Source organism: Tenrec ecaudatus, chromosome 10 (genome assembly GCF_050624435.1).
Source record: "Tenrec ecaudatus isolate mTenEca1 chromosome 10, mTenEca1.hap1, whole genome shotgun sequence".
Taxonomy (NCBI): Eukaryota; Metazoa; Chordata; class Mammalia; order Afrosoricida; family Tenrecidae; genus Tenrec; species Tenrec ecaudatus.
Window position 1 is genome coordinate 100,261,710 of NC_134539.1, and position 24,821 is coordinate 100,286,530.

Genomic DNA, 24,821 nt, shown 5'->3' on the forward strand with positions numbered 1-24,821 from the left:
CAGCGAACATGTCCACTATTTATCCAATGTCTCCAATTAGAGCTCCAAACATCACTTTCCGTCAAACCTACGTGAACTCACGACAGTCCTGTGCATTGCTTGCCAGAGTAGGACTGCGCTCCACAGGGTGTTTACGGCTGACTTTTTGCAAGTAGAACTACAGGCCTTTCTCTAGATTCAAAATTTTAAATATATATTATTAATTGGGAGTTAACACATATATCATTCCATAGTTCAATCATGTGAAGCAGAATTGTACAATTGCTACCACAATATGTTTTCAAATATTCTTTTTCTTCCTGGACTCCTTGATGTTGTCTCCCTGTTACCGCACCCCCACCACTGTACCACTTCCCCCTCCAAAAAAAAAACAACAAAAAAACCCTTACTCTACTTGTTGTCTCTGTAGGTTCATCAATTCTGGGTTTCCTATAATTTTAACATAACCAAAGTTTTTCCCCTGGCCTATCCTCAATAACCTACTCACCCTTATTCTTTGCCAACTCAATGTCAACCCCATTCTTCATTTTGCTTAATTTCAAACCCTGAAGTCATCCTGACTCCTGTTTATCTCTCATAGCTCCATCTGCAATCCATTAACAATTCACTTTGATTATACTTTCAAAATGTATACACTCACACCATTTCTTATCACCTCCTCTACTCCCTCTGTCCCAAGCCACTATCATTTATCTTCTGGATTAAAGAAGTAACTCTGATCTGAATTCCTTTTGCACTTCAGCCTCCTCCTAGTACTGGTAGCTACTGAAAGAAGTGCGCATCTGCTAAAGGAAGTGAGACAATAGTAGTCCTTTTGCTCAAAATTCTCCAATACCTCCCATTTCCCTGAGAGTGAAAATGAAAATTCTATAGGCAACACTGCATGTGCCTGACCCCTTCTACACACTCTTACTCGTCGTCTTCACCCTGTTACAGTTGTATTGTTCTCACTGCCCCTTGACCCCATCAGGTGTGTTCCCACCAAAAGACTTGTGCACTGGCGGTTCCTCCTACCTGCACTATGCTTCCACCAGGCATCCTCATACCACACGCCCGACCTTCTCTCTTAAGTCTTTATTCAACTCCTCTCTTCTCAGTGAGTCCTCCCCTGACCTTGCCATTTAAAATTACAGCCGCCCCTCTATCGTAATCCTCTTCGCCTGTGTCATTAGTTGTTGGCTGACTCTCCCTCCTCTAGAATATAACCTTCGTAAGGTCAGAATGCTTTGGCTGCTTGATGTGCTGATGGAGCCAGCATTTAGAACAGTCCTAGCACCTGGTAGAGGCCAAATAAAGTCATCCACTAGAAAAGCCACATTCATTGTTTGAATTCTACTAAAAGCCCTCCAAGATCTGACCAAAATTTACCTACCACTTTCCCCATCCCAGTATCTGTATTATTCAGTTATTTGTTCTGTAAACCTCAGTGAAGTACTCTTTGTCACAGACCCTGGGGAGACTGAATATGTGTAGATCAAATAAGAAGCAATTTCTACTTGTGAGATCCTGGGGAAATACCACTTCCTCTTCTGTTCCTTGTTAGAGCTTCTCCCTTGGGTCTTAAATGGGTCTGAATAGTGTTCATCTTGTGACCTTTTGCTGTTCTGTGTTCCCCTGTGGGCGTAAGAGCTCAGCTCAGTGAGCATTGCCTCGGACACTGGGTAAATAGCATCCTCTGACAGAACATGCGGGAGCCAAGTATCCTGGTTCACAGCCGTGGGTCTTAGTGATCCTTGCGAAGCCCAAGCTATGGTTCCCATTACCTTTTCATTATTTACATGGTAGCATCGTCATGATATCACCGTATAACTGTTAGGCTTTCTAGTATTCGTATGGAGTTAATTTGAGATTTTGGCAGATATTAAAGCTCCTGGTGAGTTAGGTTAGTTAAGATCTTTTAAGTGACTACCAGCTGCCATCCGGTGGTTTCTAACCAGTGATGCCATGTGTGTCAGGATAGAACTGTGCTCCAAAGAGTTTCAATGGCTGATTTTTCTTGGATGTAGATCACCAAGCCTTAATTCTGAGTTGCTACTGATAGAAAATTCAACTTAAAGTAGCTCAGTAAGTACAAGAGCAGTTTGATTCAGAAGCTCAAATAGTATCTCCAGGGTCTGGTCTTTGACCATCTATAAACACTCTTTAGTGACTTTTTTACTCGATATGGGAGCAACATGACTGTCAGTAAGTCCAAACTTTCTTCTTCCAAAGTATAAGATGAACAGAAAAAGAAATCTTTCTCTTCCTCAATAATCCAGCTTCCCTGTATTGGCCCAGCTTTGCTCACAGGTCCACTTCTGCATCTGGAAGTGGGCATGAAAAGATGAAAAGCTATATTTGGTGATCAAAAGGAACAAGAGTTCACTTCACCGATGGAATCAAGACCTCTAACTTTATTTACATTTTCAAGGTGACCCCTCACACCTGTGGGACAAATGATCATTCTTACTTCCTTGTTGTTTTGTTTTTGACAGGGGTGGGCTCTGGCCTCTGTGAACTGCAAACAGACATGTGTAGCCTTATGAGCGTTTCTCAGAATGATCCTTTCTTTTAGGCCTCCAACGGAGAACACCTGGCTTTTCTTGCTTGTGCTCCTCTATTGCAGGTTGTTATACCGGTCTTGGCCAATGAGAAGAATCATCTGGGTTGTCCCCACGTGGTATGTCAAGATGTCAGACGGCATGCCCACAGCCTCCAATGTGACCTCTTGGTTATTCTCGAGCAAGTGAAGGGGAAAACTTTGCTGCCTCTTCCAGAAGGTTCAGAAAAGATGGAATTTTGGACCTCTGAGAGTGAGACTATGTAAGTACCACCAGCTTTGTCATTTGAGTCTCTGAGGTAAGGGAGAGGCTGGCTTGTTTCTTCATGTCTTTTCTGTTCCTGACTCTGCACATCTCCTTGTTCTGCACACAAGCCCTCTGTCTGCTCTGACAGCTTCCTCAGAGTGTATGTTTTGTGCTGATTCTCACCCTCTTTTCCATCCCTTTGCCCAAAGTCTTCTCACGTTATCACAGTAACAGTCTTCTCGTCAGATGCATCAGGGCTGCCGGCAGCCAGGCTGAGTTCAGCATTGTGCTTATCAGAACATGTCTTATCCCTGGCAAAGATCCAGGGCCAGCCTAAGAGATCCATGCCTCTTCCCAGCATTTACCAAGCACAGAATGTGACAGAACTTCTCTGGGAGCACTTGTTACAGTTCCAGAACCTCCTCCCCCAGCAGCTAGGGACCTTTTTCAGGTTCTGGGAATTTTAAAAAACATAGCGAATCTGTCTTTATTAGGGGCTGGACTCTTGTCTCTTACCAAAAAATCCTCATCCCTGTCTCCTTTTAGTTATGTTTGCCATCTCCTCAGCTTCCACTTGCCAGTCTGGCTTTACATTATCTCTATTTCTGTCCTTTGGGGTTCTTTTCCTTTCAAGCCGAGCTCTGTATTTAAATGATATAGTCTGCTGTATCTTATCAAATACTCCATGTGGTCATGGAAAAAAGTAACTTCTCTATATAATCTCAGTCTGCCACGTTCACAGCTGCCGTCATTGTAGATTCAGGGTCTATAATCTGATCTGAAGAATCAGTAATGCACATGATGGCAATGTACTTTATAATGAAGGCTTTGTTTTATCTGTTTTTATCTCTTGGAAGTAATTTATTACCTATATAATTTGAATTATTTTCTAGTTAACTAGAAACAACATTGTGGTTTAATTTTTAAAATATCTAATTTTCAAAATGAATGAGTTCAAATCACTGTTCTATGGGAGCCATTATATTTAAACTTAATAACATTCAATGGGTACATATAACCATTGCTGAGTTTGTAGCCCTTTGTTCAAATTTTGTTATTTTCCCAAAGGCTGGATCATATTTCAAAGAGGTGGATATCTCTTCCCTTAAATACTCCTTATAATCACTTGTGCTCTGCCATTGGTCAGCAAAGACAAATTGAATTGAAATGGGGGAAAGTGGGTCTCTGGCATGAAACTGAATCGCATGCTTTCTTGTTTGGCCATTTGTTTTCTGGGTCCCCAGCATGCACAGTTAGTTTTCAGTAAGGGCTCTATGAAAAGGTAATCAAAATGTGATTTTGATTTTCCATCCTTTGCAAAATATCTTGTTGTTGTTGGAATTGGTCCTCACATGATGGCAACTCACCTGCAATGTGATTGGGCCACGGTCCATGTGGTTGTCACTGCGCTTTTGAAACGGGTTGCCAGGTCTCTCCCCCTAGTCTGAAAGATCTGCTGGCAGAGCTGATCTGCAGTGGCAGGTGCTTCACTGTGAAGCACAGAGCTTGCCGTCCCTAGTAGAGTTTCAAGCAAGGGTGGATGGCCATCTGAATATTCTGTTTGCAGTGTGAGATCCAAAATTCTTATACTACTCTTCAGAGTATTGTTGGTCTCCTATAGGTATATGTGTTTGTCTGTTTGCAGAAGCCGGTTTTCGGGTTGCAAGGGAGATTTATATTTATCACTAACTAGTCACTAGTACCTATTACCCACCAAAATTTAAGGTGCTTCTGATCTAAAGTAAATTTCTGATCTCTTTTGAAAAGTTTGGGGACTCTGTTTGGGTGAGGGGGGACACCTAACCCACTGCTATCAAGTCGATTCCATACCACTAAGGTGGCAATTAGCCACCCCACACTTAATCCACTGTACCACCAGGGCAAAGTTATTTCCACACATTCCAGGAGATGCTTTCTGTCTTTCACAGTTTGGATTCCATAGATAAGTCCATCATCTACTCTGTTGAGTCTGCAGTGATCAAATGGAGCCACCAAGTCCAGGTGGTGCTCAAGAGAGAGTCCTCTCAGCCGTTCTTGCAAGGGGAGCATCCCACACCTAAGGTGGAGTTGGAGTTCTGGAAGAGCAGGTAGGCACCGAGGACCATGCTGAAGTCCTGAGCAGCAGAGGGGTCACAGAGGACAGAGCCAGCTGGTTCTGAGTCTGGTTCTCCTGGAGTTTCTCGTCAACCTCTAGGACATACAGCTCAGTGTCTCTGGGCTCAATAAAATTGGACTATGGATTGGGAGTTGCATTCTTTCCTGTTTCGAGAGTAATTATTATTTTTTCTTTCTGAGGCTCCCATCAGTGTGTCTTCTGACATTTCTTCAAAGGTTCTTTCAACTGCACATAAATAAAACAATCCCCTGAACATTTTCTTCGAAGTGCTTACTCCCTTCCTCATGAGCACTTAGAGACTTGGAAGAAGAGAAGTTTGGGGCAGTTGGCTGCAGAAGGGTCTCTCCTTGGACCAAGTAAACTATCCACAGGTCTGGAAAGTCTCTCTACTTTGCCCAGACTCAAGGGGTTCCTGCTTCCACATATCCCTCTGCCCCTCCTCACCATTCCTTTGCTACTTATCAGTGTGCTGGTTGTGATACAAATGGAGGCAGGTAGATGTTATGGCAGATGTCTCTGCCCTTGCATGGAGTTGAGACCACCAGTGTCACATGGCCTTGCATGCCAACTGGGCAGCAGCCATGTTTGCACCACTATGCTGCGATGCCCTGTTCTCTTGCCTGGTTTTCTGACCATTCCACTGACCAGCTGTGGGCCTTGCTCACCCTGCCCCAAACCTTCCTACAAGAGATAATGATCTCCAGCTGCCAAGGTTTTGAGCCACCATCTGTTTATAGCAGAGTTCACTGTTGGTACCTCCTGGAGCTGCCCCTATGAACCTGTGTTCCCAACTCCGGCTTGTGTCCTCATTGCTCTGGAAACAGATGTCAGGACTCTGTTGCCTGTGAAAACACCCCGAGGCAGGGCTCCATTCTGTCTGCCTGCGTGTGGGTCATTGCAGTGTGACTTGCATTTCTTCTCCAGTTTACCTGCAGTCACCTTTCTCTGTGCTACTGTAGGTATGAAGATCTGGAATATATTTCTAATCAACTGAGAACAATCCAGGTGAGAGGCATGGCTGGACTCCTGGACAAACTTCAGAGCAGCTACCTCCCTGCTTTTAAAGCAATGTTCAAAGACGTTGTAGCAGGTGAGGACCACCTACCATTTCATTTTGGCATGAATTGACTTCTGTTTCTGATTTCAGTAGCTTAAATTCCTTTTAATGTTTTAACCTAGACAATATAGCCTAACAGCAAGATTTGGGTTGGGTGGTCTAGAGAAACCACACCAGTGACACTCATATATGTAGAAGAAGAAACGTTATATCAAGTAGTAATTTAATATCAAGAAAGCCAGCCCGGTCCAACTCCAGGTCCTATGCTAGCTGGAGCCCTCTTCAGACTCGCATAGCCCCTGGCTGATGACCCAGAAAGGTGAAACAGCAAGCTGGAAGATCACAGGCTGTCGATGCAGATGCATGGATCCAAGGTCGGTGGAAACATGGCAGGGCACAGACGGCTCAGAGGCTGGCTCACAGACTCAGCAGCCTACATGGGGCCATCCCTGGAGGCAGACACAGTCCCAGCAAGGATGAAGGTGAAAGACAAGAGCTGAAGTAGAAGTTCCTCATATAGAAAAGGTTTCACTTCCCCAAGGAGGCATCATCAGGCTTTGCCCTAAGTGATAGGTTGGATACCACCTCTACACTTCCATACAAATTCAAGCTGACATAAAATCTACTGCGATGATCAAATCTAGGAGCAGAAAAGCAGCTGCTCCATGTCCTGTTTTCAGCCCCTCGTCTATATGACCTTGTGCACATGTTCCTATCTTCTCTGAGCTTCAGCACCTAACCATGACAATGCTGCATATCTTCCCGCCTGCTTCATCCGGTCGTTATGAGATAATATAGGTGGGAGCGCTTTGGAGTCTGAACAGCACTATAGGAATGGATGTTGTTTTCCCTCACTTGTAGCGGTCCGGTCCTGCTTCCCTTGACTCCTTGAGCAATCTTTATTCTATTTCCATTTCTTTTTTTTTTAAACATTTTATTAGGGGCTCATATAACTCTTATCACAATCCATACATATACATACATCAATTGTATAAAGCACATCTGTACATTCTTTGCCCTAATCATTTTCTATTTTTTTCTCTTCTTTTTTTACATTTTATTAGGGGCTCATACAACTCTTACCACAATCCATACATATACATACATCAATTGTATAAAGCACATCCACACATTCCCTACCCCAATCATTCTCTATTTCCATTTCTGTTCTACATCTCTGTTCTTACTGTCAGATGAGAATGCACTTTTCTGGCCGTCTGAGTCGCAGACAAGATCAGCCCTGGCAAAAATTGCTAAAGCAACAAATTCTATAATTAGAAGGAGGCAAATTGTTTAAGGTTCCTCTCCCCTAGTCAACATACTTTGCTTGGTTCTCCCTTTCTTTTTCAAAACTTCTCCTAGCTTTTCAATATTGCTGATGAGAATGTGCTTTTTAAAGGCTGTTTCACGTTTAGATGATTTAAAATTAATTTAAACAGTGATTTCTGAATGTTCTTTCCCCTCCCCCCCTCTCCTCCCCATACATCGAAGCACTCTTTCTTCAACTAGAATACTGTAAGTGAATCCACGGTGGGTGGTGTGAATGGTGAAAACACTTGCCTATTAAGCAAAAGGCTGAACAGACTAATCCATTCATGGTGCTTCCGAAGGAAAGGCTGGTGGTCTGCTTCCAAAAAGTCAGTCTTTGAAAGCCCTATGGAGCATAGTTCCACACTAGCACACCTAGCAGTGTCATGGGTTCGAGTTGAATTCATGGAAATTATGGTGGAAGTCCAAAATATAAGTTGTAGCTGCTCTGTTGAAAGGGAGAGGGTGATGTCTCCAGATCACTTTCCTGACTTTTGCTCAAACCTAAAAACAAACTCACTGTCATTGACTCCATTTCAACTTATCCTGACCCTACAGAATGGGGTAGAAGGGCTCCTATGGGCTTCTGAGGCTGGGACTCAGTATAGGAGTAGAAAGTCTCCTCTTTCTCCTGTAGAATGACTGGTGGTTTCTAACTGCTGACATGCTGTCAGCAGCCTAATATGTAGCCTACTGTGTTCCCAGGGTTCCTTTATTGGAATTGAATTTGGAAACTACGGAGCTAAAGGGATAACATTGTTCACTGGTAGAGTTGCTGACATTAGCCAGGTAGTAAACAAACTGGCACAAGTAGTTGGTGTTTGATGTCCTTTTGGTCCCCTAAAATCTCATCAGAGAAGCGCCTCCTGCATGGAAACCACATCTTTCTTGAGGCCCATTTTCTGTTTCACTGAGGGATTTTGTAGCTCAGAAGAATTAGCTGTGCCAAATTGATATTTCAAGTGGGCAGGTATATGCTCCAAAAATAATATATGTATATGCCACGCTTCATGTCACGGATGATTGTGGGGGACATATGGCCGGACATTTTTGAAATGTATTAAGGAAAAAAAATGTATGGCAAGTGCTATCAATTTTCCATGGATATATTGTAATACTACAGAATTAAAATGTGAGCCCACTTAGAGAAAGGGCATTAAGTAAATAATAATACAGGTTGTACATTGTTGTTGTTGTTAGATGCCCACAAGTTGGTTCCAATTCATAGAAACTCTATAGATAACAGAAGATAACACTGCTTGTCCTGTGCCATTCCCATAATTATGGTTATATTTGAGCCCCTTGTTGCACCCACTGTGTCATTCCATCTCATTGAGACCCTTCCTCTTTATCTCTGACCCTCTACTTTACCAATCATGATATTCTTTTCCAGGGACTAATCTCTCTAATATTCCCAAAGTATGTAAGATGAAATTCCACCATCCTCCCTTTTAAATAGCATTCTGGCTATACTTATTAAGAGATTTTAAAAATTCATTTGGCAGCTCATGGTACTTTCAATATTCTTCAACAACACCATAATTCAAATGCATCAATTCTTCTTTGATCTTTTTTATCCACTGTTCAACCTTCACATGCGCATGAGGAAATTGAAAATAACATAACTCAGGTCAGGTTGTGCAAAACATGGGACAGATATTAAAGTGATATGCAAATAATTGAAGTTTGAGGCTCTGAAATAAAAATACATAGCATAATTATATTTGTGATTTGGTTATTTGGAGATCCAAATTTATTTTCCCATTAGAATTGTAGACTAGAATTGTTCTCTTACATTAATAGTGACTGTGGTAGTGACCTAATCTGGTGTCAATTTAAGGATTAAGGGTATAGGGGTGGAGTCTAGGCTGTCAATCTGGAGATAGCCAATGAGACTTCTGTGGGCATGGCCTCCTGAGAATTCTGGGAAATCTGGTACTTCTCCGTGGAGATGGAAGACACTTCTCTCTCTCTGCTACTCCCTGGGAGACACTGCAGAAGACAAGCCACATGACACAACCAGACCTCAGAAGCCACAGAGAGACCCCTGCGAGCACTGAGATGCTTACAACACCACTGGACCCAAAGGCTTTCTACCCACTGGCTTGTGATTGTCCTGCATTTGGCTTCACTGCATGTGTTTCGTGAGTTAGAAGAGGACTTTATAGATTGATATCAGACATATGGGCTAATTTCAGACTTATGTACTTGATCCGGACTGGGCTGGGATGTTTTCTCAATGTTCAATTCCTCTTGTATATAAACCTCTCCCTCATATACATGTGTGTGTTTATTAATTTGTTCCTCTAGCCTACCCAGACTGACACACTGACAAAAGTTTACATTTCCAAGGTCAGCTTCAAAAAAGCTCATTGTAACAGGGTATATGCTGGTGATTAAAAGAAACTAGATAAAACAATCCATTATAGTGTGCCTAATAACAATTACTATAAAATTACAAATTAAAAAAAACTAAAAGATGACACTAAGGGAAAAGTTCATTTGTAGAAAAAGAATTTTTATTTAAAAGAAATATAAACAAGATGTCATAAAGAAGAATCCCTTTAGCATGGAAGTCTTAGCCTCATTCCTCCTCAGAATGCAGGGGAGCCAGAGCATGTGCCCATTAGAATGGCTGTTTAATTTAGATAGCCTTCTCTACTGCCACCCAGTCTTTCTGAGAGCCACTATTAGTGGGTTCTCCCACTTTAATAATTGCTATACTGATGAAATTAGACTTTCAAAAGAATTGATGCACCGAGTTTCTGCTTCCTGGGACCTCTTCTTTTTTAAACATAGTAAATTACAAAGCAGCATATCAGTGTGCTCCTGTGTGCGGAGAGTATCACAACTATGAGGCCAGGGATTCACTGTAGTAGATTTGGAGTAGATCTTCCTTTTGCTCAGCTGGGCAAGGCTTGTCAGTTCTTAGCATAGGCCTGAAAGATGAGAAAATCTGACCAACATAAGGTAGTATGGTTCCCTTAAGATTTATAACCTTGCAGACCCTAGGGAACTGTTCGACTCTGTCCTAAAGAGTTGTCGTGAGTCAGAAATCTGCTGTACCTCAAAATGAATGGGTTTGGTTTTTTGGTTGTTGTTTTTGGTTCCAATTCTTTGGATGAGGATTGGTTTTTCTAAAACCAGCCACTAAGAGTTTGGTCAATATTGTGTTGAAATTATAGATTGCTTTGGATAATGTTGACATCTTAAAAAAATACGTTGTTCAAATAATGGACATGGAACATCTTTCCACTTATTTTAATCTTCTTCAATCTCAGCAGTGCTTTGTAGTTCTCACTGGGTAAGACTGTCACATCCCTGGTTAGATATATTCCTAAGCATTTAATTCTGGTAGTTATTATTGTAAATATAATTGCTTTTCTAATTTCCCATTCATATTTCCCATTGTTAGTGTTTAGAATTCCAACTGATTTTTATGTGTTGACCTGGAACCCTGCAAGTTTTCTAAACCTTTTACTGGTTCTGGAAGTTTTCTGGTAAACGTTTTGTAATGTCCTATATATAAGATCATCTCATCCATGAATAGAGGAAATTACTTCTTTTCCAAACTGGCTATCTGTTTCTTTATCCCCCATTTTTTAAAACATGTCTTATCCTTCTAATATAATGCTAAATAAAGGTGTTAGGGTGTACACACGTGTCTTGTTCCCAATTTCAAGGCAAAAAAGTTCCAGTCTTTCTCCATTAAGTATCATATTGGCTGTGGCTACTTCTATATGGCCTTGAATAATATTGAGAAATGGCCCCTCTATAGAGTTTTCATGACTAAAGTTAGACCTCATCAAACGTGTTCCTCTGCATCCATAGAGAAAGTGGTGTAGGGATTTTCTTCTGTTCTGTCGATGTAATGTGCTATGTTGATTGGGTTGGTGATGGGAACCGTCCTTGCTGTCCTGGAGCAAATCTCACTTGGTCACGGTATATGGTACTTTTAATGTGCTGTCGGATTGTTTTCTCCTGTGGAGGATTTTGCATATATCAAGGGACGTCAGAGCATTCTTAGAAAATCTCCGTTATCTTTTAATTCCATTTTTCATGAACTGTTAGAAGATTTTTGTTTGTTTGTTTTCATATGAGATTTTCCCCCAGTGGTTTCTTCTCTTGTAGTCTCCTGTGTGATTTGTGTTTAGGTTTATGCTGTGTCATAGAATGAGTAAAGAAATCTTCCTTCCTTCTCTATATTTGCAAGAGTTTAAACTGTATTTGTGTCAACTGTTCTTTAAGTGATTGGTAGAATTCTCCATTGAAGTTATCTGGTCCATGACTTTCTTGGTGAGCGTTTTCTGCTTTTAAATACCTGCTTCTATCTCTTTACTTGTTTTGAGTCAACTGAGATTTTCTATTTCTTACTAAATAATTTTGGGTAGGTTGAGTGTTTCTAAGATTTTGTCCATTTTATCTGTTATCCAACTTCTTGCCCTACAGTTTTTCATAATACAAAAAAATATCTAAACTTGCCCTCATCCAGTCAATGCTGACTCACAGCAACTCCCTAAGGTTCTTTTGAGACTGTAATTGTTAATGGGAGTAGAAAACCAAGTCTTTCTCCCAAGGAGTTGCTGGTGATTTTGAACTGCCAACCATGTGGATTGCAGCCCAATTCATAGCCACTATACCACCAGGACTCCTGGTGTTCATAATATTCTATCATAATTCTCTTTATTTCTATGGAATCAGTTTGATCAGCACGCTTCCATTTCTTCTTTTCATTATTTCCATATTTCCTCTGTTCAAGATGTGTCAATTTTATTAATGTTTGCAAAAAACAAACTTCTGGTTTTATTGATTATCTTTATTGGTTTTCTATTTTACTTATTTTTCATCTAATTTTTTCTATTTCTTTCTTATAGTAGGCTTAAGCTTAGTTTGCTCTCTCAATTTATTTCTTAGAATTGTGGAGTTAGGCTGTTAATTTGAAATCTTTTCTCATGTTGGCATATATTGCTATAAGATTTCCTCTGATTTTTGTTTTTACTGCGTCCCATAAATTTCAGTGTGTGGTGCCTTCAATTTCATTTGACTCAATGAAATTTGTGATTTTTTTTCTTTCAATTTCTTCCTTGAGAGATTGGTAGGTTAATTTTATGTTGTTTATTTTCCATGTGTTTGCACATTTTTCAGGATTTTTTGTTCTTGATTTCTAGCTTCACTGCTTTGCAGTAGGAGAAAACATGTTTTAAAGGTATCTAGACTTTCCCTGTGATCGAACGTGTGGTCTGCCTTGGAGACTTATCACTGTGCTCTGAAGTAGAATGCATACTGTGTTGGTTGTGATAAAGTGTTCTCTTTTTTTTTTTTTGAAATGTGCGTATCTTTATTGATGTAATATTTACATATTTCTCGTAGTTATTTTATAGCAAACAGCAGTTGATGCAGTGAGGTATAATATACAGATGAGTGTTTTTGTTTCGTTTTTAATCATTTTATTGGGGACTCTTAAAACTCTTGTTACAAACCACACATCAATTGTGTCCAACATATTCACACATATATTTCATCGTTCTTTTCTATACATTTACTTTCCATTGAGCCTTTGGGATCAGCTCCTCTTTTTTCTCCTCCCTCCTCTCCCCCACAACCCTCGTGGCCCCCTGAGAGATTGCAGATTGTGAATTATTTTCAAATCTCACACAGACCACTGTTTCCCTTCCCCTCTGGTTTCTGTTGTTATTCCCCCTGGATGTGGTTATGTGCCATTCATTGTGATTGCTGCCCCGCTCCCTCCCCAGTTTTCCCCTCCCTTCCCCCTACCCTTTTGGTATCTCTCTTCCCATTCCTATTCTTGGGTTCCATGTGTTGGTGAATTTTATTTCTTGTACATGCTCCCGTCTAGTCTCGATTGGGAAGAAGCACTGAGATGATAGCGGGAGGTCTCCAGGGATCAGAGGTATGTTGTGTGACCCATAGTGCTCTACTGCACCCTGATTGACTCATCCCCTCACTGAAACCCCCTGTGTGGGGATGTTCCATTGTCCATAGATGGGTTATGGGTCTCCACTCCAACACCTCTCCATTCCCATCAAGGCATTTTTGTTTGTTTGTTTACTGTTTGTTGTGAATCTTTTGATGCCCATTGCCCGGTCTTGATGACACCTCACAACCACACTGGCTGGTGTGCTTCTTCCATGTGGGCTTGTTGCTTCACTGTTGGATGGCTGCTTGTTTAACTTCAAGTCTTTAAGACCCCAGACACTATATATTTTAATAGCCGGGGGCCATACTCTGTCTTCACCACATCTGCTTATGTACCCATTTTGTCTTCGGCAATCATGTGTGAGTTGGGCGGGGGGCGGTTTGAGCATCACAGAATGCCAATTTGTTAGAACAAAGTGTTCTTGTATTGAGGGAAGGTATGAGCCCAGGCCCAAGGCCCATCTGCAGCTTCAGTGTATTGCCTTATAAATATATGTACATAGGCCAATACCACAATACCACTATTGTTATGGATTAATGTATTTGCATAAGTGCACACCTCTGTTAATCTCCAGAGCTATGCCTTTGCTTCCTAGAGCTTGCCTCTGTTTCATTTTGCCTCCTCCTGCCCCGCCATCACTTTCCCCCTTCTTCCACCTCTTAGTGCTTCCTCTCCACTAGCTTGGTGTTGCTCTAATACTCACAGGATCTCTACCCTCTCATAGATGCTGGTCCCACTTCCCTAGTTGTTCCCCTGTCCATGACGCTGCCCGCTCACCACACTCTTCTCCCCAACTCCTTCCCCCTCTACATTCTGGGACCATTGGCCCCATTGCCTTCTCCCCAGGCTTCCCTCCCATGGTCTGACCAATATATTTAGGCAAACCATCCATTTCCTAGTCGGAACAATAAGAAAATATACAGTTGACGAAAGAAAAGGAAAGAGAAAAAGACAAGAGAAAAGGGTAAAAAAACTACATAGGTCCAAGTCTGTTTGCTGGTCCTCATGAGACCCTCCCCCCTGGTCCTGAGGGAGATCCAGAGGCTGTCCCTCCTCGTCCGAAGTCCATTCTTGGGGATCTGTGCCTCAACTTTACTCCAATTACTGATCTATTATGCTCCATTCCCGTACAGTGGCTCTATGGCTCTACTTTACTCCAATTCCGGATCTGTTAGGCTCCATTCCCCCACAGTATGCCTGCCGTGTTTCCCTATTCTTGTCCCCTGTCTCCGTATGCTCCAGTTAGAGGACAACCTGTCTTGAGTTGTTGATAGTCCCACAGTCCTCTCTGTGCCTCAGCAGCTCCATGCAGGGGCCTCATTTTCTGGACTTGGTGTGCGTGTATGCGTTCTAAGCTCACTGCCCCTTTCTCTTTTTCTTTTTGGATTTGCATCCTTCTGGGTATGATAGGTCAGTTCCTTTGCCCCAACAGAAGGTCTAGTGTCATTCTCTGCGGCACACGCTTCCAGGGTGCTGGTCAGGCTGGCTCTGGTTGGGGTCGGCCCTGTAGTCCAGTCTTTTCATGCATTCCTCCAGGTGTTATGTTGTACTCCTGGTTTGGCCCATCATGGTGGGATCTGTATGCATGCTCTAATTCTGTGGAGACACACCAATACTCTCCCCATGGGTGGGTTAGTGCCCTCTTCCCCGCATTTCATCATCTCAGTTTCTCCCCACCCCTATTCTCCCTCCTCCTTCCATCTCTCCCCTTCTTTATGTTGGACTCACATGTACTTTCCTGCCCATGTTTCCACACATATATTGTGAGGTAAGTGTCTTGTCTTCTATTCCTTCTGTGCTGATTGTACTTACCTCAGGGGCCTCATGTTATACTTGTCCTTTTGAGATTGGCTTACCTCGCTTAACGATGTGTTTCATGTGATCGTCGGTGCTTTTTAGTGCTGCATAGTACTCCATTGGGTGTATGTGCTAGAGTTTACTAATCCACTTGTCTATCGATGGAAATTTAGGTTGTTTCCAACTCTTTGCAATTGTGAATTGCACCGCAGTAAACTTTGGAGTCCAGATAACTGATCATGTTTTATTTGTTACCTCCTCTGGATATATGCCCAGTAGAGAGATGGCTGGGTCATAAGGGAGCTCAATTTCCATTTTCTTTAAGTATCGCCAGATCACTTTCCGCAGCGGCTGTACATATCTACAGGACCACCAGCAGTGGAGCAGGGTTCCTTTGTCATCGCATTCCCTCCAACATTTGTTGCTCTCTGATTTTCTGATTTGAGCTAACCTCAGGGGTGTTACATGGTATCTCATGGTTGTTTAAATTTGCATTTCTCTTATGGTTAATGAACGGGAACACTTTCTCATTGTTTGTTGACCATACGGGTCTCCTAACTAGTGAAAATTCTTTTCAGTTATTTTGCCAACTTCCTGAGGGGTTTGACTGTTTTCCTCTTTTTGCAGGCCATGAGGGTGTTGTGTATTTTATAATAAGCTCTTAGTCTGATGTGTCATTACTAAAAATCCTCTCCCGGTCTGTGGGTTGCCTTGTTACTCTCTTGGTGAAGTCTTTTGAAGCTCTCAGGTGTTTTATTCTTATTAAATCCCATTCATTGATTTCCAGTTCACCTGTGTGTACCCTTCCCTACTGCAGTGAGCCTATGACTTCCGTGGGCCAGTGATCTTAGGTTAGTCCAGGTTCCTTGATGGTCCTGATGGTTTGGGGTTTTACTTCTTGGTCTGTGATCCACCTTGAGTTTGTTCTTGTGCACGGGGAGAGATAAGAGATAAACATCTTGTTTCATTTTTCTTCATGTGGATATCTATTGTTTCCAATACCACTTGTTACAAAGGGCATCCGCTTCCCGCTGGATGTTTTGGGGACCCTTATTGAATATCAGTTGTCTATATGCTGATAGTTTTATTTCTGGACTTTCTGTTCTTCTCCACTAGTCTGATATCTATCATTGTGTCAGTACCATGCTGTTTTGACCCCTGTGGTTGTGTAATAGGTATTAACCCTATAATGCCGAGCGTGGCATTTTCTTAACATTTAATTAAATGTATATATTAATATATATTGATAACTATGAAAGTAAAGAATGAAAAAATGTTTCCCTGAAATTAAAACTTCAGGTGTTATTGGGTTAAAATCAAGTAGAGTGAGTCCTCTGACTTTGTCCTTCTTGAGGGGTTCTCTGCTAATTCTGGGTTTCCTCCATCTCCATATGAAATTGGTGATCAGTTTTTCCAATTCTTTGAAGGAGGTTGTTGGTATTTGAATCAGAATAGCATTTAACTTATTAAGTACATTGGTTAAGATTGTCATCTTTACTATGTTAAGCCTTCTATTCCACAAGCATGGGATCTTCTTCCATTTGTGGAGGTTGCTTTTGATTTCCTATAGTAGGGTAGGGTCTTATAGTTTTCACTGTATAGGTCTTTAGTTTTTTTTTGTTGTTGTTGTTAAATATATTCCTAGGTATGTCAGTTTGTTCTTGGCTCCTGTGAAGGGTACTGCCTTCTTGATCTCTCCTTCCATGGTCCTGTCCAATGTGTATAGCAAACCTATCGACTTCTGTTTGTTGATCTTGTATCCTGCCACTCTTCTAAACTCCTCTATCATTGTAAGTACTCCCATTGTGGAGTTTTTGGGGTTTTCAGTGTACAGAATCATGTTGTCTGTAATTAGTGATCGTTTCACCTCCTCTTCTCCCATTTGGATACCTTTAATGTCCTTCCGCTGTCTTATGTTGTTAGTTAGAACCTCCAGCACAATATTGAATAGAAGTGGGGACAAGGGGCATCATTGTCTTGTATACTTTTACAGTAGGATTGTTTTGGTCTTTTCTCTGTTGACTGATTTTGGCTGTTGCCTTTTCATAGATAGCTTGTACTAGCTTGAGGAATTTACCTTCCATTCCTATTTTCGTTAGTGTCTTAATTAGGCATGGGTGTTGGATGTTGTCAAATGCTTTTTCTTAGTCTATGGATATTATCATGTGATTCTTATACTTTTTCTTATCAATGTGGTATATAATATTGATGGATTTGGGGATGTTAAACCATCCTGCATCCCTGGGATGAATCCTACCTGGTTGTGGTGGATAATCTGTTTTATATATGTCTATATTCTCTTGGCCAATATTTTGTCAAGGATTTTTTCAACTATGTTCATTAGAGATATGGGTCTATAGTTCTCTATACCTGTGGAGTCTTTGCCCTGTTTCAATATCAAAGTTATGCTGGCTTTGTAGAATGAGTTTGGGAGTTTGCCATCCTTTTCTATGCTATAGAATACTTTGGGGAGGATGGTGTCAACTCTTCCCTGAATGCTTGGTCGAATTCTGCTGTGAAGCCATCTGGCCTGGGGGCTTTTTTTGTTGGTAGTTTCTTGATAACTCTCTCTGTTTCTTCTTTCACTATTAGTTTGTTGAGGTTCTTGACCTCTCTCTGAGATAATCTAGGGACAGACTCTTTTTCCAAGTATTTATCCATGTCTTCCACATTTCTGAATTCATTAGAATACAGCCCTTCATAGCACTTTGTGATTATCCCTTTAACCTCATTGGGGTCTATTGTATTTACCCCAGTTTCATTCCTCATCCTAGCCATTGATGCTTACGCCTTCCTTTCCTTGGTTAGATTCGCCAGTGGTCTGTCAATTCTGTTGATCCTTTCATAGAACCAGCTTTTTGCTGGATTTATCTTTTGCATCGTTCTCCTGTCTTCCCACTAGTTTAACTCTGCCCTGAGTTTTATTATTTATTTTCTTTGGCTATTGGAGAGGTTGTTCTGTTGACTCTGTTCTAGTTGTTGGATGTTTTGTGATAGCTTATCAGTCATAAACCTCTCTTCTTTTTTATATATGTATTTATTAAAAACAAGCTATCTCTGATAACTGCCTTCACAGTATCCCATAAATTTTGATACATTGTATTCTCATTCTCATTCGTTTCTAGAAGCTTCCTAACATCTTCTCTAATCTGGGCCTGTTCCCATTCAAATCTCAGGAGATCATTGTTCATCCTCCAATTGATTGCCCTTTCTTTTCTGGATGTCCTTTTGTTAACCTCCAGCTCTATGGCATGGTGATCCAAGAAAGACATCTATATAATATCTATGTGTTTGAATTTACTCGGGCTGGACTTGTGCCCCAGCACGCGGTCTGTTCTTGAAAATGATCCTTGTGACCTTGTGAAGAATGTGAATTTTTTGTGTTTGGAATGAAAACTCTGTAAATGTCTATCGGGCCCAATTGCCTAATTGCATTGCTTAGTTCTATGGCCTCTTTGCTGAGCTTCTTTCCGAGTTATCTTTCTCTGATAGCAGAGTATTAAAGCCACATACTATGATTGTTGTATCCGTGATTTCTTTATTCATCTTTTTAATAGTTTCTTTGATGAAAGTCACCACTCCATTGTTGGGTGCGTAAATATTCATTATGGTAATTGGTTCCTGGTTTAATGATCCTTTGAGCATATTATGCCCCTCCCTGTCACTTTTTATTATTTGAACCGTGAGGTCCATTTTGTCCGAGATTAAGAATGCCACCCCTGCTTTTTTATGTTGCCGTTTGCCTGGTATACTTTCCACCAGCCTTTTATTCTTAGTTTGTTTTTGTCTGTGCGCTTAATATATGTGTTTTGTAGGCAACAGATTGTTGGGTTATGTTTTCTGAGCCAATCCTCAAGCATTTTTCTTTTAATGTATGAACTGAGGACATTGGAATTCAGAGTTATTATCACAATCTGTGGTTTCACTGCTGTGATATAGTGTCTTGCGTTTGGGGTGTTTTCCTATCTCCTTTCATATCAGTGTGCTGTGTTTACGGGGAGGGGCGGGGAGAGCTTCTTCCTTGTCTTCTTTTCCCTCCGAGGCCTTGTTATCTTGGTAAATATTGTTGGCATGTTGACTTCTGGATGGAGTTGGGTTATATGGCAGTTTCCTGCTTGTGCTTGATGGAAGTTGCTCCTCTGCCCATAGTGAGGCAGCCACTATCTTCCTCAGGGTCAGGTGTCTTGCAGTGTTCTTTCAGTCTTTCCTTGTCCTGGAAGACCCTTATCTCCTCCTCTATCTTAATCCTTGTCCTGGAAGACCCTTATCTCCTCATCTATCTTAATGGGTAATTTGGCAGGGTAAAGGATTCTTGGGGAGGCGTTTTTTTTTTTCTTTCAGCTTTTGGAAGATGTTGGTCTACTCTCTCCTCTTCATGGTGTCTGCTGATAGGTCTGAGCATATTCTTACCTGAGCTCCTTTGTATGCGATTGTCTTCCTTTCTCTTGCTGCTCTAAACATTTTCTCTTTTTCCTCGAAGTTGGATATCTTTACTATTATATTTCTTGGTGAGTTCTTCTTGGTGTTTATTCTAGTTGGTGTCCTTTTTGCTTCCTGTATGAATGCCCGATTCCCACTCATTAAGGTGGGAATATTTTCTTCCAGAAATCCCTTCGCTATCTTGGCTGTCCACTTGCATGGTCTACCTGTTCTGGTAGACCAGTTATTTGAATATTATTAAACTTCATAGCATCTGTCATTGATATCAGGTTATCTTATGCTTCTTAATTTTTATATCTGACTGTCATTCTTCCTTACTGAGGTCTCTGAGTGTCTTCGAGATCACTGATATGGTTCTCTGCTTCCTCAAGCCCAATCATAAATTCTGTAACCTAATGTGTGGCTTCTGCTACCTCATCTGTTAGCATCTGTATTTCAGTTTGGTACATGAACTTCATCCCCTCTGTTGTGGACTTCATCTCCTCTGTCATTGCATCCTTATTCTGTGTTGCTTCCTTCAGCTCCTGTATTACTCCAATAAGACTTCTCAAGGTTTCTTTCTTTCTGTGACAGATCCATGTCTGATTTCTATAAGCATCATAAACTCTGCTACTGTATTTTGTCTCTCTGGTTTTTTTGTTGAGAGTGATGTGGCCTGTTGATTTTTCCTGAATCCTTTTGTAGACCCCATGTTTCTGGGAAACCAAGGGTCCCTTCAGTCTTTCTCTGTGTTACAATTAAGGATGCTTCCAGGGGGCTACCTGTGACCTACTATAGAGGTGGGTCACACTGCCGTGTAGGAAGAGTTCCTCGATGGATGAGTGGCCAACAGTGGTGAGTTTCTGTGACTGGAGTGGGGCCTGAATCCGATATGTATGCCCCTTGGCTGCTTTGACCTGGTCTGTCAGGCCATGCTTCGCAGACTTTTCTCTTGTTTAGTTAATTGTTTTTTTCTTTTCTGTCCAATTTTTAAAGATGCCTAATAGAAGGCAAAGGTAGAGGAGGCCTTGCTGCCATGGGAGGTGGTGCTGGTCTTGGGCTCTGAAGCCAGGCTATGTTTGGGGAATATATACTCTTCAGATCAAACATGTACTTCCCTCTGCCCTTGAGGGTCTGGAGTGCTCAGCCGGTAGGTAGAAACACTGACCAGAAGCACATGGCAGCAGCGAGCATCCTGAACCGGCCAGAAGGGGCTGGGGCATCAAAGCGTAGCATTCAGGAACGCCGGCACTGGGAGTGCATCGCAGGGTGCTGCAGTGGTGTGGGCCGGCTGAAGTATTCTATTATCTGTCTGTTACATCTAGTTGTTTTTAAATGTCCTTCAAGTCTTTAGTTTCCTTGTGCATCTTACTTTGTGCTTTCGACCCAATACTGAAAGTGGTAAGCTGAGGTCTCCAAACAGTTGTAGTACCATCTATTTTTATCTCGCTTACGATCTGTTGGTGTTATATATATTTGGTTACTCCGATGTTATTTATGATTGTTAAAGCTTCAATATTAATTGAACCATATATCACTATATAATGTCCATCTTTACCACATCTAACAAAATTTATCTTAAAATCTACTTTGTCTAATATTAGAGTTGCTACCTCAGCTTTCCTTTGGTTACTATTTACACGGGATATAGATTCTTCCACTTTTCATTTCCAACTTATTTGAGTCCTTGAGTTTAGAAATGTTTCTGTGACTAACATAAAATTGGATCCTTTTCGAAAAAATATCCATTCTGTTAACTTCTGTCTTTTGATCAGAGCATTCAGTCCTTTTACATTCACTGCAATTACTGATAAGAGGTGACTTCTTTATTCAATTTCATTATCATTATTTTATGTCTGTGTGTGTATGTTTTAAGCCTTCTCTGTCTTTGCCATTTATGACTGTCTGCTTTTGTATTTTTATTGTCTTATTGTAGGAAGTTATTTTAGATTGCTTCTTTCCTGTTCAGTATGTTTTATAAAACATTTTTCCTTAGTGTTTATCATGGATATTACATTTAACAGCTTGTATTTATAACATTCTAGGGTAATTTGGTGACAACATAACTTCAGTAACATATAAATAATTCTCTGTCTCTACCATTTGTTCCCCTATGTTTATTTTTATCAGCAGTTACATCTTTATATTCCATGTGCCCTGTAACATAATTTTTCTTTGCTTTCTATATATTTGTCATTTAAAAAGACAAAACATTTAGAACTGTCAAGTATGAAGGCCTTATTACTAGCCCTTATAATTGTATGTATTTTATTTTATTAGGAATGTTCCTCTTTAAATAGCTTTCTATATAGCTTTGTATCCTAACCTGCTTTCGGGTTTCCGGGAGGTCATATGTGTCCACTGTCATATAACTGGCCTGAGTGGGCATTTGAAGACAGGTCTTGTCATCTGTTTCAAACTGCCTTAGATTATCAGCAGCAAAGTAAATAACATCAATAAACACTTATCAAGTGTCTACTATGCAAAGGACATTAAACTGAGGCTGGAGGGGCAGGAAGAAATGCAGATTCAGGAAATTTAGAGACAACTTGTTAGACCCCTGTCTAGGGTTTTCCAGATTTCAAAATTCCTGTGTAGGAGCTAGGATGCTTTCTGGAGCAGATTTTCTCAGTTCAGGAAGGGATTGTGGTCATCCACTCTGCAGATCCTTCTTTCCAAGCAAGATTGATTTAGGCTGGGTATGAGCCTCAAGAAGGGAAAGCTGACTATCTCAGGTTCCTTCCAGCTCTGACAGAGGCACGGGACATCTACATTCACCTGATGCCACTCCACCACCATCTGGAAATCATCGAGAGCGTGGAGTTTCCCCAGATGAAACCACGGCTTCGTCCTTTGCTGCACGTGGTTTGTCTGATCTGGGCCACATGCAAAGACTACCGCTCCCCAGGGAGACTTACTGTGCTGCTGCGGGAGATCTGCAACCTCCTCATCCAGCAGGTTGGCCACCCAGGATTCTCATAAACTCCCCCGAGAGACTGTTTGGAGCCAAGCAGTAGCAGGGTACAGTGTGCATTTCTCAGGGAAATTATTTGGTTCTCATAGTCTTCAAACATGAATGATTTCACCATCACAAGTCAATAATTCACAATGACACTTTCGGTAGTACTGGAACACTGGGTGACTCATTCTTAGGGTGAAGGGTAGGAGTGGTAAATTTCAACCTCTTTAATGATCTGTGCTGATGGGATACTATCAGGTTGGCCATGTAGACTAGCAATTAAGAATGCCAACTCCAGTTAGAATATTAATTGTTATCAAGTCAGCTCCAACACAAAGTGACCACATGTTTAACAGAATGCTATCCAATCCCATTCCATGTTCATGACCACTGGTTTGTTTAAAACCATTATTGTAGCCATTGTGTCAACACACCTCACTGAGCATCTCCTTCACCTTTGCTTGCCTTCCACTTTACCAAGCAAGGTGTCTTTAGCATTAAGTCCTTCTTTATGGTGCTTCTAAAATAAGCTAGTCAAAGTCTCAGACAGGACTCTGTGAATCATATGATTCTAGTGGATTATTTTATCTCCGGTAGATCACAGTGTTTTCTTCCTAGTCTAAAAGCTCCACTGAAACCTGTTCACCATTCTGGAAATTCTAATACCGGGGACATAGGTTCCAGTATCCCAGCAATTGCAATATACAAGCTACCACAGTACAACAAACTGACACCCAGGGTTCAGACTCTCCTGTGCTGAGACCTTCCCTCACACTTGTTATCAAGTTACTGACCGTCTCTGGGCCTCAGTGTCCTCTTGTGTGATAAAAATAAGAGAACCTATCTTGAAGGTAGCTGAATGATTACAAGTTATCAATGAGATAACATCAAGCATGCCCAAGTTGCCTTCTCCAAGGAGCTGTGACCCTAAGAAAACAGTGAACTTTAAAGCTTAGCTAATAATAACTAATGTTATAGAGCATGTTAAAGGCAGAAAAATGCTCTTATGTATGTGATCTGAGTTGATTTTCAAATGAACTCTGTGAGAGGGACTGTGTGCTTGTGTGTGTGTGTGTGTGTGTGTGTGTGTGTGTGTGTGTGTGTGTGTTTGTGCTTATTCTGATTTCAAGATATGAGCCCAGGGTCAGGAAGGGTAACTAAGCTGCCCAAGGACACTGAAATCAGGAGGTGGACCCAGGTTGTTTGACTCCCAAACCAGTTCTTTTACATTATCCATGCTTTGTAGTTGAGGTCTTTGCTTGAAAGTGTGAGAAAACTCAATCAAACATGCCAGCAGTAGAGATATAGTATATTGGTTCATATACCTTAAAAGAGTCCCTGGTTGATGCAAACAGTGAAGTGTTCAGCTGCCAAATGGAAGATTGGAGGTTTGAGCCTACCTAGAGGCACCTTCAGAGAACAACCTGGCGATGTACTGCTCAACATATTCCACGCAAACCCTGGGGAACACAGGTCTACTCTTGTTACACCTAAGTGCCAAGACTGTGTTTGCTGGTGGTTCCTTATAATTCTAGGGAAAAGGATAGCTCAAAGCCAGATGCCATCATCAGTTTTCCAGCCCTACTGTCTAGTGGTTGACCAACTAACAGCTCCAGCTTCAGAGCTTTCTTGTTTCTCATCTATGTCTCGATGAAGACATAGAAAATCATCATGGTCCTCAGAATGCTTGTACTAGAGTTATTTGTCATCACAAAGCCAACAGGTTATGAAAGATCACCTGAAGAAGGACTTATGCCCCAGCTCCAGCTGCCCATCAAGCTCCCATTGTGTTCTTTGTCACTGATTAGTCATTTGCACATCCCTCAGCCAATCCTGGTAGCTAGGGGATGGCAAAAATGGCTTGCCTTCATCTAGTTTTCGGTCCACCTCTGGAACTAAATCTAGGTTCAGACATGTCCCGTGGTAGCCCTCTAGCTTTGATTTACTGCGAGTTGGTGATGGGATAGGTGTGTGATAGCTTGCATCCATAGCCAGACTCAATGACACAGATCTGCTTGCATCCCAGGCCTCTACCTATCTCAGCCCAGAAGACCTCCTTAGAAATGAGATTGAAGAAAGTCAGAGGAAGCTACAAGTGGCCATGGATACATTGAACTTCTTCAAGCAAGTATTTAGAGACAGAAGGGAGAATCTCCATACATACTTTAAAGAGGGCCAGGAAGTGAGGCAGTGGGATTTCCAATCATCTCTGATCTTCGAGCGCTTAGATGGCTTCCTCCGGCGTCTGCACATGGTGAAGGTGGGTGTGTTGTCATTTTAGGTGCTCAGGAAAAGAATGACACGTCTGATGACTCAGCCTCCATTGGTTAGAAGAAAGTTTAATAATTAGCATTTAATACATAGATGTCAATTGACTTGATCACCATGGGATGGTTCTAATATTCATGTAGGAAATTTTGATCATAGAGCTACTAAAGAAG

The 24,821-nt window shown here is 41.4% G+C and overlaps 1 protein-coding gene across 1 annotated transcript in view; it reads left to right on the top strand.

Moving 5' to 3' along the window:
* Positions 1 to 24,821, top strand: part of DNAH9 (dynein axonemal heavy chain 9) — a 419,100-nt gene that overhangs the window by 5,590 nt on the left and 388,689 nt on the right. The window contains exons 2-6 of the mRNA XM_075561068.1: positions 2,606 to 2,802; positions 4,715 to 4,873; positions 5,862 to 5,992; positions 22,168 to 22,379; positions 24,407 to 24,640. Coding sequence (XP_075417183.1) covers positions 2,606 to 2,802; positions 4,715 to 4,873; positions 5,862 to 5,992; positions 22,168 to 22,379; positions 24,407 to 24,640 — 933 coding nt within the window. The remainder of the gene's footprint in view (positions 1 to 2,605; positions 2,803 to 4,714; positions 4,874 to 5,861; positions 5,993 to 22,167; positions 22,380 to 24,406; positions 24,641 to 24,821) is intronic.